At 46.3% G+C, this 18300-nt stretch overlaps 1 protein-coding gene across 1 annotated transcript; it reads right to left on the minus strand.

The window, feature by feature from the left end:
- Nucleotides 1-6808: 6808 nt before the first annotated feature.
- On the minus strand, nt 6809-16365 carry AZGP1 (alpha-2-glycoprotein 1, zinc-binding). The gene is made up of 4 exons (XM_002817740.6): nt 16039-16365; nt 11838-12098; nt 8252-8527; nt 6809-7381 (listed from the first exon to the last, which is right to left on the minus strand). The coding sequence occupies exons 1-4, from the start codon at nt 16112-16114 to the stop codon at nt 7098-7100; spliced, it is 897 nt and encodes a 298-aa protein (XP_002817786.3). The 5' UTR covers nt 16115-16365; the 3' UTR covers nt 6809-7097.
- Between the last annotated feature and the right edge of the window lie 1935 nt (nt 16366-18300).

Below are 18300 nucleotides of genomic sequence, written 5' to 3' on the forward strand. Positions count from 1 at the left end.
CCTGTGATATTGTTTGTAATACCCAGAAGGGGAGAGGATGATATTACTGCCCGTATTGCAGGACGGTCACACCCACTGTATTCTCCGAAATATCCAGTGAGGGTCAGGATGATGTTACTTCCCATATGGCAGAGGGTGTACATCCCCCCGTGATAATGTTCGTAATATTCAGTGGGGAGAGGATAATATTACTCCCCATATCGCAGTGTATGTACATACCCCTGTGATATTGTTTTTAATATCCAGGGAATGAGAAGATGACATTACTCCTTATATGGCAGAGGGGGCACACCCCCCTGTGATATTGTTCATAATATCCTGGGAGGGAGAGGATGACATTACTTCTTATATCGCTGATGGTGTAAACCCTGCTGTGATATTGTTGGTAATATCCAGGGGAAAGAGGATGATATTACTCCCCATATTGCAAGGAGTGTACACCTTCCTGTGATATTGTTCATAACATCCAGGGGGGAAGAGGATGATGTTACTTCCCCGTGATATTGTTCATTATATTCAGAAAGGGAGAGGGTGATGTTACTCCCAATATCCCAGAGGGTGTACACCCTTCTGTAAGATTGTTCGTAATATCCAGGAGGGAAGAGGATAATATTACTCCCAATATCACAGGGGGTGAATACCCCGTTGTGATTTTGTTCGTAATCTCCTGGAAGGGAGATGATATTACTCCCAATATGGTAAACACCCTGTGTGTACACCGGGTGTAATATCCAGGAGGGGAGAGGATGATATTACTCCCAATATCGCAGGGGGTGTACATCCCCTGTAATATTGTTCATAATACCCAAGGGGGAGAGGAGATTACTACTCTTCATATTGTAGAGGGTGTACACCCGATTGTGATATTGTTCGTAATATCCAGAAGTGGAGAGAATGATATTACTCCCCATATCGCAGGGGGCGTACATCCCCTTGTGCTATTGTTCGTAATATCCAGTGGGGGAGAGGATGATATTACCTCTCCTTGATATTGTTTGTCATATCCAGAGGGGGAGAAAATAATATTATTTCCTATATCACAGGGTGTGTACACCCCCCTGTAATATTGTTTGTAATATTCAGAAGGGGAGAGGATGACATTATTCCCCATATCACAGGTGGTTCACATGCCCCTGCGATATTGTCCATAATATTTAGGGAGGAAATGGAAGATATTACTCCCCATATCGCAGGGGGTGTACATTCCGCCTGTGATATATTTTGTAATATCCAGGGAGGGAGAGGATTATATTACTCCGAATATCGCAGGGGGTGTACACCTCCATGTGATATTGCTCGCCATATCCGGGGGGGAGAGGATGACATCAATTTTAATATTGTAAACACTCTGTGTGTACACTCCCCTGTAATATTGTTAGTAATATCTAGGGAAAGAGAGGACAATATTAAACCCAATATCGCAGGGGGGGTACACAACCCTGTGATGTTGTTCATAATATCGAGGGAGGAAGAGTATGATACTACTTCCAATATCGCAGGCGGTAGACACCACACTGTGATATTGTTCCTAATATCGAGAAGGGCAAAGGATGATATTACTCCCAATATCGAAGGTGGTGTACACCCCCCTTGATATTGTTTCTAATATCCAGGGGGGAGAGGATGATATTACTCCCAATATAGCAGGGGGTGTACACTTCCTCTGTGATATTTTTTCTAATATCCAACGGGGCAGAGGATAATATTACTCCCAATGTCGCAGGGGTGTCCACCCCCCACTGTAATATTGTTCCTAATATCCAGGGGAAATGAGGATGATATTGCTCCTAATATCGCAGAAGATGTATTCCTCCCTGTAATATTTGTTCTAATGTCCAGGTGGAAGAGGAAATGATATTACTCCCAATATTGCAGGTTGTGAGCAACCTCCGTGATATTGTTCCTAATATTCAAAGCGGGAGAGAATGACATTACAGCCGATATCACAGGGGGTGTACAACCCCCTCTGTGATATTGTTCCTAATATTCAGAATGGGAGAGGATGATATTACTCCCAATATCGCAGGGGGGGTAACACCCCCTGTGATATTGTATTTAATATCCAGATAGGGAAAGGATGATATTACTCCCAATATAGCAGAACGTGTACACCCCACCTCTGTGATATTGTTCCTAATATCCAGTTGAGAAGAGTATGATATTTCTCTCAATATAGCAGGGGGTGTACACTCCCCCTGTGATACTGTTCCTAGTATCTGTGGGGGGAGAGGATGATATTACCTTAAAATCACAGGGGTTTTACACCCCCCTTTAACATTGTTTTTAATATCCAGCGGTGGAGAGGATGATATTACTCCCAATGTCGAAGGGGGATACACCCCTTCTGTGATATTGTTCCTAATATCCAGGGGCAGAGAGGATCATATTACTCCCAATATCGCAAGGAATATGCAACCCCCTGTGATTTTGTTCCTAATATTCAGAGGGAAGAGGATGATATTTCTCCCAATGTCGCAGGGAGTGTACCCCCACCCCATAATATTGTTTCTAATATTCAGGGGGGAGAGGATGCTGTTACTCCCAATATCGCAAAAAGTGTACACCTCCCTGTGATATTGTTCCTAATATACAGGAAAGGAGAAAATATTACTCCTAATATCGCAGGGGGTGTACACCCCCACTGTGATATTGTTCCTAAAATCCAGGCGGGGAGAGGATATTATCCCAGTGTCTCAGGGGGTGTACACTTCTCTGGTAATATTGTTCCTAATATCGGGGGGTAGAGGATAATATTACTCCCAATATCGCGGGGGGTGTACACCCTTAATGTAATATTTTTCCTAATATCGAAGGCAAAAGAGGATTGTATTATTCCCAATGTCGGAGGAAGTGTACAACCCCCGTCATGTTGTTTCTAATATCCAAGGGGGAGAGGATGAAATTACTCCCAAAATCGCAGGGGGTGTACACCCTCCCTGTGATAATTGTTTTTAATATCCAGAAGGAGAGAGGATGATATTACTCCCAATATCGCAGGAGGTGTACAACCCCCTGTAATATTGTTTCTAATATCCAGGAAAAAAGAGGATGATATTACTTTCAATATGGAAAAGGGTGTACACCCCCCAATGATATTGTTCCTAATATCCTGGTGGGGAGAGGTTGATATTACTCCCAATATTGCAGGAGATGTACACACCTCCTGTGGTAATTTTCCTAATATCCAGGGGATAGACGATGACATTACTCCCAATAACTCCGGGGGTGTACACCCCCTCTGTGATGTTGTTCCTAATATTTAGGGGTGAGAGGTTGATACTACTACCAATATCGCAGGGGGTGTACACCCCTCTGTGATATTGTTTTTAATATCCAAGGGGGGAGATGATGATGTTACTGTCAATATCGCAGAAGGTGCACACCCCCCACCCCGTGATATTATTTCCAATATCCCGGGGGAAAGAGAATGATATTACGCCCAATATTAAAGGGGATGTACACCCCCCAGAGATATTATTTTTAATATTCAGGAAGGAATAAGATGATATTACTCGCAATATCGCAGGGGGTGTACACACCCCTGTGATATTGTTCCTAATCACCATGAAAAGAGACGATGATATTACTTCCAATATAGCAGGGGTTTTACACCCCAATTGTGATGTTGTTTCTAATATCCAGGAAGTGAAAATGATACTACTTTTTTTGTTTTTTTGTTTTGTATTGTTTTGTTTTGTTTTGTTTTTGAGACAGAGTCTCGCTCTGTCGCCCAGGCTGGAGTGCAGTGGCGCGATCTCGGCTCACTGCAGGCTCCGCCCTCCCGGGTTCACGCCATTCTCCTGCCTCAGCCTCCCGAGTAGCTGGGACTACAGGCGCCCGCCCCATCGCCCGGCTAATTTTTTGTATTTTTAGTAGAGACGGGGTTTCACCGTGTTTACCAGGATGGTCTCAATCTCCTGACCTCGTGATCCTCCCGCCTAGGCCTCCAAAAGTGCAGGGATTACAGGCGTGAGCCACCGCACCTGGCCTGAAAATGATAGTACTCTTAATATCGCAGGGAGTGTACACCCCTCCTGTGATACTGTTCCTACTGTCCAGGGTAAGAAAATACGACATGACTCCCAATATCGAAGAGTATGTACACCCCCCGAGATATTGTTCCTAATATCCAGGGAAGGAGAGGATGATACTACTCCCAAAATCACAGAAGATGTACACCCCTCCTGTGAAATTCTTCCTAATATCAAGGGGAAGAGAGGATGATACTACTCCCAATATCTCAGGGGGTGTACAACCTCATCCCCTCACAACCTGAACATTAGGAACAATATCACAGGGAGGGTGTACACCCCATGCGATATTGGGCGTAATATCATCCTCTCCCAAACTGGATATTAGAAACCATATGAAAGGGGGGATATACATTCCCTGCGATATTAGGAGTAATATTATCCTCTCTTCCCATGGATATTAGGAACAATATCCCAAAGGGAGAGTACACTCCCTGCGATATTGGTGTTTACCATCTTGGGATTGATATCATCCTCCCCTCTCCGGATATTGCGAACAATACCACAGCAGACTGTACACCCCTGCGATATTCGGAGTAATATCATCCCCTCCCCCCTGGATATTACGGACAATATCACAGGGGAGTGTACACCCCCTGTGATTTGGAAGTAATATCATCCTCTCCCCTTTTGGATATTACAAACTATAACACAGGGGCTTGTACACCCCCTGTGATATTTGCTGTAATATCATCCTCTTCCCCCTTGCATATCACACACAATATCACAGGAGGGTACATTCCCTGAAATATTGGGAGTAATATCATCCTTTTTTCCCTGGATATTACAGACAATATCACAGGGAAGTATACACCTACTGTGATATTGGGAATAATATTACCCACTCCCCCTCTGGATACTGTGAACAATATCACAGAGGGGTGTACATCTCCTGCGGTATTGGGAGTAATATCATCCTCCCCATGACTGGATACTACAAACAATATCACAGTGGGGTACACACCCGCTGCGATATTGGGAGTAATTTCATTCTCTCCCACCCTGAATATTACAAACAATATTACAGACGGATGTACACCCCCTGCGATATTGGGAGTAATATTATCCTCTCTTCTCTTGGATATTATGAACCGTATCACAGAGGTGTGTACAACCCTTCGATTTTAAAAGTAATGTCATCGTCTCCTTTCCTGGATATTACAAACAATATCACAGGGAAATGAATACCCAAAGCGACATTGGGAGTAATATTATCCTCTCTTCCCCTGAATATTACAAGGAATGTCACAGAGGGGTGTACCCCAGCTGTGATATTGGAAGTAATTTCATCCTCTTCCCTCTTGGATATTTCGAACAATATCACAAGAAAGTGACCACCCCCTGCGATATTTGCATTTATATCATCCTCTTCACCCCTAAATATTATGAAAAATATTACAGAGGGGTGTGATATTGGGAGTAATATTATCCTCTCCCCTCCCTGGAAATTACAAACAATATTATGGTGGTGGTGTACACCCTTTGTGATATTGAGAATAATAGAACTTTCTCCCTCTTGGATATTAGGAACAATATCACAAGGGGGGCTGTACACCCCCTGCGATATTGGAAGTAATACTATTCTCTCTTCCTTTGGATGTTAGGAACAATATCACAAGGGGGTATGCACTTCCTGAGATATTGGAAGTAATATCATCCTCTCCCAACCTGGATATCAAGAACAATATGACAAAAGGAGTGTACACCTTCTGTGATATTGGGAGTAATTTCATCGTCCCCACCCCTGGATATTAGGAAAAATATCAAAAAAAAGTTTTCATCCCCTGCGATATTGGGAGTAATATCATCCTCTCCCTCCCAAGATGTTAGGAACACTATCACAGGGGGGTGTACACCCCCAATATGCCATTGAAAGTAATATCTTCCTCTCCCCCCTGGATATGAGGAAAAATATCACAGAGACGTGTACACTTCCTGTGATATTGGGAGTAATATCATCCACTCCCACCCTGGATATTAGAAAAAAAATCACGGGGGGGTGCGCACCCCCTGCGATACTGGGAGTCGTATCATCCTCTCCCTTCCCGAATATAAAGAACAAGATTACAATGGGGGATGTGTATTCCCTGTGCTATTGAGAGTAATATCATTTTCTCCCCTCCTAGATATTAGGAACAATATCTCATAGGGGGTGTACATCCCCTGTGGTATTGGGAGTAATATCAGCTTCTCACCCTTTGGTTATTAAGAACAATGTCACGGGGGGGAATGTAGACCCCTGAGATATTGAGAGTAATATCATCCTCTCCACCCCTGGATATTAGGAACAATATCAAAGGGGGAGTGTACAACCCCTGCAATATTTGGGTAATATCATCCTCGTCCCCCCTGAATATTAGGAAAAATATCACAGAGAGTTTAAACACCCCTTGTATATTGGGAGAGATATTCTCCCCTCCCCAACTGGGTATTAGGAACAATATCACAGGGGGGGTGTACACCTTCTGTGATATTGGGAGTAATATCATCTTTCTTCACTCTGGATATTATGAACAATATCACAGGGGGGTGTACACTGGCGAGTAATATCATCCTCTCCCGTCATGGGTATTAGGTACAATACCACAAGGCATCTAGGGACGCCTGAACAATCCCCAAGGGAAAGGGGGTTCAGGCCACACTTGGGATTGCCCAGGTCAAGGTGCCCAGGAACCGTGGCCTCCAGGGGAAACCAAGAGTTTCAGATGAATTCAGTGTTTGAGGGCAGAACCAATGAGAAAATCTAGTCACATTTCTACAGCACATCACCGTTAAAAATAGCATTCTCTGTTATGCTAGGCAACGAGGGATGATTATTTATTAGCTTCTACAGATTAGACAATGGGGTGGGGGAGGGCTCAAGGCGAGATGATTTTTTGGGTCCAAGTCTGCTCAAGACAGGCATCCCAGTCTTCGGTTTCCAAATCCATCTGCTGTCTGTCCCCCCACACTGCTCCTCAGGCCTTGTGGATCCATTGACGGTGATTTCTGTGGTTCAGCTCCCACATCAGGCAGGAAGGGCAGCTACTGGGGCTGAGATCCCACATTGCCTCCAGCCCTTGCTTCCTACCTGGCCTCCCAGGGCACCACCAGGGGCTGGGCCAGGCTGCTGTGCTGCACGTGGCAGGAGTAGGGGGCAGTGTCCTGCGGGGGCACTGCCACCACCACCCAGGACTGGTAAGTGCCATTTCCATTGTGAAGAACATCTCCCCATAACTCAGGCTCCTGCACCTCGCCGGCCCGAGTCCAGTGCACATCAATTTTCCCTGGGTAGAAGTCGTAGGCCAGGCACTTGAGTTTCTTCTTTTCTCCTGGGGCCTGGTGGCTGGTGACCACTACAGAGGGAGGATCTGTGGAGGCATAGAGTGTGACACTGCAGGCTTGAGGTCGACTTCTCCCGGCCCAGGTCTCTTCCCACCCCCACCCCTGGATGTCAGCAATCAGCAGAGCTCTAAGCTCTGGACCTGACACCCCCCGCCCCGGGAGACTTTCCAGAATATCAGGGAAGGCTGACGCTTTCCCTCTTGCCCAATCCCCACCCCACCCATGTATTGACTCTGACGGCAATAAGTTGTGAATGCTCCATGCACTTCTCCATATTTTCCCACATCTCAGTGGGCTTTGGAGTTCTCATCTCCCCCAGTCTCAGTCCAGCTGCTTAGTTCAGCCCATGTCTCTATCCAGCAACTGCTTCCCTGCAGCACTGCACAATCCTGAGTCACACTACGTCTCCAATCCAAGTCTCAGCTTGCAGCCATCAATTCCGCTCACACTGGCTTGCTCTTGTCATTCCGAGGCTGACATTTTACACACCTCCCTTCTCTCCACCACCCAGATGGGAGGCATCATTGTAGAGAGAAACAACAATGGGATTTGGAATCTGAAATCTGGAATTTGAGTCCCAGCTCTGCCTCTTACAGACAGTGTTACCCTCTCCTCCCTAATCTCAAGTTCCTTGTCCGTCAATTGGAGATGATTTGGGGACACCCATCAAGAAAAAATGACCTTCCTGGCCCATTCTGCCTGAAATTTTGATGATGTTCTTTTTGGACCACAAATTACATCATCCCAGGGAAGGAATGAATCCTAAAAGATGAAAGCTGGGGGTCTGAGGGATATCCAGGAACAGATGAGACTGGACTAAGATGTTGCCTGAGCTCCTAGCCTGAGATTATCTTTTATTCTGGGCTCAGTACTGGGGAGCAGGAAGCAGTGACTACCTTGCCGGTCCAGGATATTTTTGCTGTATTTCAGGTATTTCCGTAGAGTCGCAGGGCACTCCTCCTCCAGGTAAGCCTTGGCCCGCTGCACGTAGACTGGTTCTGCCTCCCACTTCTGCTTGGTATTCTGGGCTGCTGGGTCGAAGGGGACCCAGGCTGGGATTTCTTTGTTGAATTCAATGTAGTCCTTTCCATCATAGTAATATTTCCAGAATGCTCCACTGCTTCTGTTATTCTCGATCTCACAACCAAACCTTCCCTGCAAGACGTGAGACCCTGAAAACTCCCCCGACCCCACAGAGAGACAGTCAGCCTGGTGCAAAATTTATCGAAATAACTCTTAGTCCTGCACACTGGGCAACCCAAAAGAAAGAAAGGTTTTTGCAATTCAAGCATGTAATCCCTTTATCAAGACAAATAGATTATTACTCCAATATATACAGCAGACAGAGAGGGGCTAACTCAGTTTGGTTTGGCATTTCAGGTTTGTCTCAGATGATATGTTCCTCCTTAAGAGAGCTGAAGCCTGGGTGCTGTGGCTCACGCCTGTAATCCCAGCACTTTGAGAAGCTGAAGCGAGTGGATCGCTTGAGCCCAGGGGTTCCAGACCAGCCAGGGTGATATGGCGAAATCCCACCACTACAAAAAATATAAAAATTAGTGCAGCATGGTGGTGCATGTCTGTAGCCCCAGCTACTCAGGAGGCTGAGGTGGAAGGATCACTTCAGCCTGGGAAGTCAAGGCTGCAATGAGCCAAAATCACACTACTGCATTTCAGCCTGGGTGACTGAGTGAGACCCTATCTTAAAAAAAAAAAAAAAAAAAAAAAAAAAAACACTAGGCCCAGTGGCTCACACTTGTAATCCCAGCACTTTGAGAGGCTGAGGAGGATAGATCACCTTAGGTCATGAGTTCGAGACCAGCCCAGCCAATATGGTGAAACCCCATCTCTACTAAAAATATAAAATTAGGCTGGGCGCAGTGGCTCATGCCTGTAATCCCAGCAGTTCCGGAGGCTGAGGCCAGAGGATCACCTGAGGTCAGGAGTTTGAGACCAGTCTGGCCAACATGGTAAGACCTCATCTCTACTAAGAATACAAAAATTTGCTGGGTGTGCTGGCACATGCCTGTAATCCCAGCTACTCATGAGGCTGAGGCAGGAGAATCGCTTGAACCTGGGGGACAGAAGTTGTAGTGAGCCGAGATGGCGCCATTGTACATCAGCCTGAAAGACAGAGCAAGACGCAGTCTTAAAAAAAAAAAAAAAAAAATTAACCAGGCGTAGTGACACACGTCTGTAGCCTGTAGTCCCAGTTATCGGGAGGCTGAGGCAGGAGAATCCCTTGAACCCAGGAGGCAAATGTTGTAGTGAGCCGAGATTGCATCATTGCACTCCAGCTTGGGTAACAAGAGCAAAACTCCATCTCAAAAAAAAAAAAAAGCTGCAGAATATGGATATATTTCTATCTCTTCTACAGCATCTCTTCTAAGGACAATTATTTGTTTGAATTTATGCTGAGTCCTGAGGAAGCTGTCACAACCACACCAAAGTGCACTTCCAAATTGGATAGGAATTATTTGTGATTTCATATGAGTAAAGCAAGGCTCTCTTTTTCTCTCAGTTCTAGGAAGAGTTCATATCATCACCTAAGTAACCCTGATCTGATCACTTCTTTCTTCCTTTCTGGTGTTTGATATCTTTATCCCAAATCTCTAAATTCCCAACCTTCTTGCCCATTAGCCACAACTCTCAGAAACAGACCTCATAGGGCAGGGGACACAGCCTCTTCATTCTGATTATAAAAGCAGGTGTTTACCCAGCACTGGTTGGTGCTGTTGGCATAGACTCTGACAGCTCTCAAGCTGTCTGGGCTCACGTCCCAGGTCTCTCCCCACCACCCCCCACCTGGTGTGTTGCCTGAACTGGAGCCACTCAACTCCCTGTGCCTCTATTTCCTCACCTCTGAAATGGCAATGCCAAGATCACTGTTTTAGGGGGCTATTCTGAGCATTATATGTGCTTATAGATGGGCCTGGCACAAAGTAAGTGCTCAGTAAATGTCAGCTACTATTATTTCCTTTTTTTGTTTTTTGTTTTTTGTTTTTAGATGACGTCTCACTCTTGTCACCCAGGCTGGAGTGCAATGGTAGGATTTTGGCTCACTGTAACCTCTGCCTCCCGAGTTCAAGCAATTCTCCTTCCTCAGCCTCCTGAGTAGCTGGGACCACAGACGTGCGCCACCATGCCGGGCTATTTTTGTATTATTAGTAGAGACAGGGTTTCACCATGTTGGCCGGGTTGGTCTCGAACTCCTGACCTTGGGTGATCCGCCTGCCTCAGCCTCCCAAAGTGCTGGGATTACAGGAGTGAGCCACCGAGCCCTGCCTACTATTATTTTCTAATACCCTGTGTTCATCTCTTCATCCTCCTTCCTCTTAATTATCCACTTTGCCATTTCTATTCCTGTCTATCAACGCTTCCCCCAGTGTCTTTTCTGATCACCTGTGCCCCCTCCTCTCCTATTGCTGACACGCAGCCTGGGCCATTTTCCTTACCAAGACCTCCCATCCCTCATCCTTCAGATGTCTGCCTATCTCTTTCTTGCCTCCTTTCGAAAATCTTCAGATCCCATGTAGCACCTTGGGCATTTTTGTACTTAGTAGCCCATCTTTTGACACCCACTCTATGATAATTTAACACCAGCAGTTCACTAGACCTGGGGTTGGCTGCCTTGGGGCCGGCAGTGTGGTTTAGGAGAAAGAGTGCTGGGCCATGGGCACAGGGACCGTCTCTGCGTGGGCTCTGCCACCAGCTCCTCTGACCACAGTGCAGGTGGCCCTTCCTGGGTCTGCATCTTATGGTGAGGAGGAACTTTAGGGCTGCAGGGAACTCTAATAGCCTGTGGTTTTGAATCCAGCACTTCCTGAGCCCTCAGCATGGGCTACAGTGTGTGCCAGGTGCTTTTCTCTGTTGATTCCACAAATTTCAATTGAGCCAATATTGGCTGCACCCTGTCCTAGGCAATGGAGCTACCAGGGAGATCAGGACAGACTGTGACATCCTTCATAGAACAGACATAGTTAAATATTACAGACTTGTTTGGAGGTACGTCTCAGTGCTCCAATGTTTGCAGATTTCGACCAGATATTTTGGGAACATTTCACTGTCAACAGGTAGGACTGGCAGAGCCACCAGGTGAGCCCAGGTCTGAGTGACTTTGAGAGTGACTCACTCTCCAGGCACCCTCCCTGGACAGGGGTGAGTCTGATGCCTTTTCATGGGGGGATCAGCCTCCGACGGGTGGGGTGTGGAGGTGAGAGGTCAGAGGTGCCTGGATAGGAAGTGACTCTGCCATCACTTCCTGTGTGAACTGAGGCCTGGGCTGAGGATGAGACAATCGATGGGGAAGTGGGGAGCTCTGTGCTGTGGGGTGGGCGGGATGCAGACATGTCTGTGTTTCTGCTGTGTCTCCTGTTCCTTCGCGGTATTGGGACTATTTCCATCCTGCTGACCCCTTGCCACTCACACCTGGGGGGCTGCCTCTTGGGTTAGACCCTCCGCCCCTGTGGTCTGTTGTTCACTGACCGTTACTGGCGTTGTAATACTCCACGATGTCCTTCAGGGTCTCCATAAAGATGTCCTCCCTGGCCTTCTGAAGTTGGCTGTCCTGCTTCCAATCCTCCATTCCTTCCACCTGTCTCCAGAGTCCCACGGGCTGAGACTTCCTGTCTCTACTGTTGTATCTAAAGAACTGGAGGTCATTGAGTGAGCCAAGGGCCTGAAACGCGGGGACATCTTCAACAAGCTTGGACAGCCCAGTGTAGATATAGGTCAGAGAGTAACGACCTGCAAAAGAAAAGATTCTGATGGTTGAGGTCCATGCAAGGGTCCCACTGTGGGGCTGCATAGGGCTAGGAGGGGAGACCTGCCCACTGGCCTTTTCTTCCCCAGCTCTTTCTCCTGCCATCAACTTCACACCACTGGAGGCTCACTCAAGTGAATATGCTCTACTTTCATGCTGGGGATGATATTTCAGAGACGTCCTGTGTCTTCACTGCATTATTTCCTCTGCTTGGCACATAAGAAGAAAACATTACTCAGCCTCCTCAAAGATATATTGGGACCATGTGACTGAGTTTTGTCCAAAGAGAATGTGAGCAGAAGTGATGTATTTCTTCTTGTCCAAGACCCTACCAGCTGGCTTGTCCGTTTTGTTTCTCATCCCTTGAGGGACTTTGAAGGCCACAGGATAATATGAAAGAGTCTCAATATGCAATTAGTCTGGATCCCTGAGTCACCCCATGGAGGAATGGAACCTTGCCCACTGTACATGGAATCTGACATGCGTTAGAAATTAACATTTCTAGGCTGGGCTCCATGGCCCATGCCTGTAATCCCAGGACTTTGGGAGGCCAAGGCAGGCAGACTACTTGAGATCAGGAGTTGAAGACCAGCCTGGCCAACATGGTGAAACCCCATCTCTATTAAAAATACAAAAATTAGCTGGGCATGGTGGTACGGGCCTGTAATCCCAGTTATGCTGGAGGCTGAGGCAGGAAAATCACTTGAACCAGAGAGGGAGAGGTTGCAACAGGCCAAGATCATGCCACTGCGCTCCAGCTTGTATGACAGAGTAAGACTCCATCTCAAAAAAAACAAATTAACGTTTCAGCCGGGCTCAGTGGCTCACGCCTGTAATCCCAGCACTTTGGGAGGCCGAGGCGGGTGGATCACGAGGTCAGGAGATCGAGACCATCCTGGCTAACGTGGTGAAACCCCATCTCTACGAAAAATACAAAAAATTAGCCGAGCGTGGTGGCGGGCGCCTGTAGTCCCAGCTACTCGGGAGGCTGAGGCAAGAGAATGGCATGAACCCGGGAGGTGGAGCTTGCAGTGAGCTGAGATCATGCCACTGCACTTCAGCCTAGGTGACAGAGCAAGGCTCCGTCTCAAAAAAAAAAAAAAAAAAAAAAAAAAAAATTAACATTTCTAGCTTAACCTGACAAATACATATAGTTAGGGTAGAAAGAAGAATTTACTAGAAAATTCAAGAAATGACCCAGACTGAATTAGCACAGGGTAAGACTAGGATGGATCTCAGAATTCCTAGGGTTGTACCTTGCATTTTGGTACAAGGTGGGATCTGGGAGAGAGGGACATTTCCATAATAGTTCCATAATTATTTTATGATACAATTTACACAGGTGCTAATGATGTCGGAGGTCATATGGCAGAATCCTAACTCAATTACTAAAATTATTCTTACTTCTGAGTTTCTAAACGTGATTAGCCTTTAAATCAGTAGACCCTACAATTGAATTCATGGACATAGAGAGTAGAAGGATGGTTACCAAAGGCTGGGAAGGGTAGTGGCAGGGGTGGGGGGAAATTGGGAGGGTGGTTAATGGGCACAAAAAAATAGTTAGAAAACTATTTGATAGCATAGCAAAGTGGCTCTAGTCAATAATAATTTAACTGGGGCCAGGTGTGGTGGCTTATGCCTGTAATTCCAACACTTTGGGAAGCTGAGGCGGGTGGGTCACTTGAGGTCAGGAGTTGGAAACCAGCCTGGCCAACATGGTGAAACCCCATCTCTACTAAAAATACATAAATTAGCCGGGCGTGGCGGCACACACCTGTAGTCCCAGCAACTCAGAAGGCTGAGGCAGGAGAATCGCTTAAGCCCGGGAGGCAGAGGTTGCAGTGAGCCAAGATTGCACCACTGCATTCCAGCCTGGGCAACTCTGTCACAAAAAAAAAAAAAAAAAAAAGAATGAATAAGACCTACTATTTGATAGCACAACAGGGTGACTGTAGTCAATAATAATTTAACTGGGGCCAGATGTGGTGGCTCGTGTCTGTAATTCCAGCACTCTGGGAGGCTGAAGTGGGTGGATCACTTGAGGTCAAGAGGTCAAGACCAGTCTGGCCAACATGGTGAAACCCTATCTCTATTAAAAATACATAAGTTAGCCATGTGTGGCAGTGCACACCCGAGGCAGGATAATTGCTTGAACCCAACAGGCGGAGGTTTGCAGTAAGCCAAGATCACGCCACTGCACTCCAGCCTGGGTGACAGAACAAGACTCTGTCTCAAAAATAATAATAATAATAATCGTAATTTAATTGTACACTTTTAAATAACCAAAAGAGAGGCCAGGTGCAGTTGCTCACACCTGTAATCCCAGCACTTTGGGAGACCAAGATGGGCAGATCACAAGGTCAGGATATCAAGACTAGCCTGGCCAACATGGTGAAACCCGTCTCTACTAAAAATACAAAAAAATTAGCTGTGCGTGGTGGCAGGTGCCTGTAGTCCGAGCTACTCGGGAGGCTGAGGCAGGAAAATTGCTTGAACCTGGGAGGCGGAGGTTGCAGTGAACCGAGATCATGCCACTGCACAACAGCCTGGGCGACAGAGTGAGACTCTGTCTCAAAAATAAATAAATAAATAAATAAATAGATAAATAAATAATCAAATACTTTTAAAAACTAAAATAACCAAAAGAGTATAATTGGATTGTCTGTAACACAAAGGATAAAAGCTTAAGGGGATGGATATCTCATTCTCGATGATGTGATTATTTCACATTGCATGCCTGAATCAAAACATCTCCTGTAACCCATAAATATATACACATACTATGCACCCACAATTTTTTTTAATTTACAAAAAAATCAGTAGACCTTGAGTAAAGTGGATTATTCTCCATAGTGGTGGGCCTCATCCAATCAGTTGAAGGCCTTAAGAGAAAAAGCCTCAGAGGTCCCCTAAAGAAGAAAGAATTCTGCCTACAGTCTCCCCTTGGACTCAAGACTAAGACGTCAACTCTTCCCTGCGTCTCCAGCCTGCTGGCCTGCTCTGAAGATTTAGGACTTGTTACTCCTCCCAATAGTGTGAGTCAATTTCTTAAAATAAATCTCTACTCTCCCTCTCTCTTTTGTATACATAAATGTAAATCTCTTCCTATGTGTGTGTGTATGTATGTCTATGTATATATATATGTATATGTGTACCACCTATTAGTTCTGTTTCTCTGGAGAAACCTGAATAATTCAGATTTTGGCACAGAATCGGATTAACATTCCAAAGTGATTGTTATATAACGAACATATAACATCTTTTCTGACAATTTGTAAATGTCATGAATTTTAAACTCACACAACTGAGAAGCCATTCACTTCCATGTCTTTCTCCTGCACATTCTCACGCCACAAACAGCCTCCTTCCCCTGTCCTAGAAGTGACTCTTGATCTCCCTAAGCTCCCACTGTCTTCTCTTCCGGCCACTCGCCTTCCAGACCCACTGCAGCTGTGTCTGAGTGTGGGGTGAGGGCACGGGTTTCCTTCTAGCACCATCCCTCCAGCCGACCTGCCTTCCCACTTTCCCTTTGGGGCTGCTCCCTCTTTCCCTCAGCATTAGGCAGGTGTACCCAGCCATCGGAAGGAGGGAAGGAACAGGAGCAGAAGCAGCTCCAGGCATGTGGTTCCTGCTCCGTCTTGGCTGTCTACCCCAAGCAGGTCGCTTGGTCTTTGGAGTCTTTGTTTTCACTGTAAACTAAGGGTTTTAGATTCAGATTCCTGAAGGGCTTATTTCGGTTGAGGGCAGAGGCTCCCTGAATGCTCCTGGAAGTGTGTGAGCTGAGGGAGTTGACAGCCTTGAGCACCCATTCCTGCCGTATGCCAGGGAATCCCAGCTGCATCCAGCCCTTCTCCCAGCCACATGTCCTGTTCCTCACCTCCTTCCAGTCCTCTCCAGCACCCATCCCTTGCTTTCCCTACTCACCATCTTGGGTCTCCTGGGGGACAGCAGGACCCAGAAGCAGCAGCAGAGACAGCAGGACAGACACCATTCTTACCATTGTGTCTGCTTGGAGGGTTCTGGGCAGGAGGCACAGATATTATCCTGGGTCCTGGGGCCCTGCCCAGGGGCGGTGAATGTATAGGCCAATGGGAGTGCCAGGACCGACTCCTCCCCTGACAGTAAGAAAGAAGTATGCACAAGCCAGGCTGGGCAGAGGTTGTGATCAGTGAGTCTACACACAGGATATGCAAATTCAGAGCTGAGACGGTTGATCTCTGGACTGAGGCTTTGTGTGTGCCTGGGGCGGAAGGATGCCAGTGGGTGGGAGGTGCATGTGATGGAAGGCAAGTGCCTGGGATGTGTCACCCTTCCAGTCTATTACGACAACCCCTGGGCCAGTAGGGGCATTTGCGTGTTTTTGGACCACACTTCATCCCTGCCTTCTGGAAAAACTCTCAACATGTCCAGGACATGGACCTGGGTAGACCCCGGCTGGGGTGGGACCCTCACTCTCCCACATCCGATCCTGCCAGAGCTGTCTGGAGGACATTCACATTCCCATCTCTCCCTCTTCCCTTTCTGTGCCTGTGGAATCCCAGCCTTCCATGATGGAAGCAGAAATAGCCGCATCCTCCTTTTGCAGCCTCCCTGGCAATAGAATGAGCCTCCCAAAGTGCTGGGATTAAAGGCGTGAGCCACTGCGCCCAGCCAAGATAATTTTTATTGCATACAATAAGACTCGTTTTACACAGAGGAAGCCAGTTATTTGGAAACCAGGTCTTTCCAGGCACGCTCAGTGTTGATGGGTTATTTGCAGAGAGACCCTCCGAATACAAAGCAACATGCTATTCTAAAGTGACTGGGGCCTGGATGCGGTGACTCATGCCTGTAATCCCAGCACTTTGGGAAGCTGAGGTGGTTGGATCACTTGAGATCAGGTATTCGAGACCAGCCTGGGCAACATGATGAAACCTCGTCTCTACTGAAAAAATACAAGAATTAGCTGCGTGTGGTGGCACGTGCCTGTAATCCCAGCACTCGGGAAGCTGAGGCAGGGTTTCACCATCTTGGCCAAGCTGGTTTCGAACTCCTGACCTCGTGATCTGCCCGCCTCGGTCTCCCAAAGTGCTGGGATTACAGGTGTGAGCAACTGTGCCCGGCCTCTCTTTTGGTTAAAGAAACTTACAAAGGGACCTTTTATAGTGACTTCAATTTTATGGAATAATTGTAATGCTCCCAAGGCCATTGTGCTCCAAAGTCTAGCCACAGGTATTGTTATTGATTGGGCTCCAAAAGGGTATTATTGGCAAGATTGCTCCGGCAAAAATACCTCATGCTTGGAACTTAATTATTTGTTAGATTATATAGAGGATGGATGGCAGTCATACAGGCTGAGACAATGGGTGTCTCCTTACCTATTTAAATGGATGGACGCAGACATTACTCCTCCTAGACCAAAAATGATTCATCCCTTTGTTACCCCAGAACATCCTCAACTATGAAAATTAGCTGCAGCTATGACAGGAATAAGGATATGAAACACTACCTATCAACTCCTTCGCACTAATACCAAAACACCCACATTCAACATCACCTTCATTTCTGATCGGGTGATACCCATCAGGAGCTATGTCAAACCCCCTTACATGCTGTTGGTTGGAAATATAATTATCATTCTCAATACACAAACTATAGAATGTGATAATGTAAGCTGTTCACCTGCATTGATGCTACTTTTAATCCCACTACAAGTATTCTCTTGGTAAGGGCTAGGGAGGTGGTATGGATACCAGTTTCTTTACACCGTCCATGGGAGTCTTCCCCCTCTATTCACATAGTCAATGAAGTTCTTAAAGGTATCCTCAAAAGAACAAAGAGATTTATTTTTACTCTTATTGCCGTCATTGCAGGACTAATTGCGGTTACTGCAACAGCAGCAACTGCTGGAGTTGCCATCCACAATTCTGTTCAAATCGCTCAATATGTTGAAGCATGGCAAAAAAAAAAAAACTCCTCCAGACTTTGAAATTCTCAGGCTCAAATTGATCAAAAATTAGCTAATCAAATTAATGATCTCCGCCAAAGTGTAATCTGGCTGGGAGATAGAGTTATGAATTTGGAACACCGTATGAAATTACAGTGCGATTGGAATACTTCTGATTATTGCATAACGCCTTATGCTTACAATAAAGATCAACATAGCTGGGAAAAGGTCTCAAGACATTTAAAAGCCTGGGATGATAA

Source organism: Pongo abelii, chromosome 6, assembly GCF_028885655.2.
Source record: "Pongo abelii isolate AG06213 chromosome 6, NHGRI_mPonAbe1-v2.0_pri, whole genome shotgun sequence".
Lineage (NCBI taxonomy): Eukaryota > Metazoa > Chordata > Mammalia > Primates > Hominidae > Pongo > Pongo abelii.

Coding starts and splice junctions, on each gene's coding strand:
- AZGP1 (XM_002817740.6), bottom strand. CDS start 16,114: ATGGTAAGAATGGTGTCTGTCCTGCTGTCTCTGCTGCTGCTTCTGGGT. Junction 8,528..11,837: donor GTATTACAACGCCAGTAACG/GTCAGTGAACAA, acceptor GGGAGTTTTCAG/GGTCTCACGTCTTGCAGGGA. Junction 7,382..8,251: donor AAATATCCTGGACCGGCAAG/GTAGTCACTGCT, acceptor ATGCCTCCACAG/ATCCTCCCTCTGTAGTGGTC.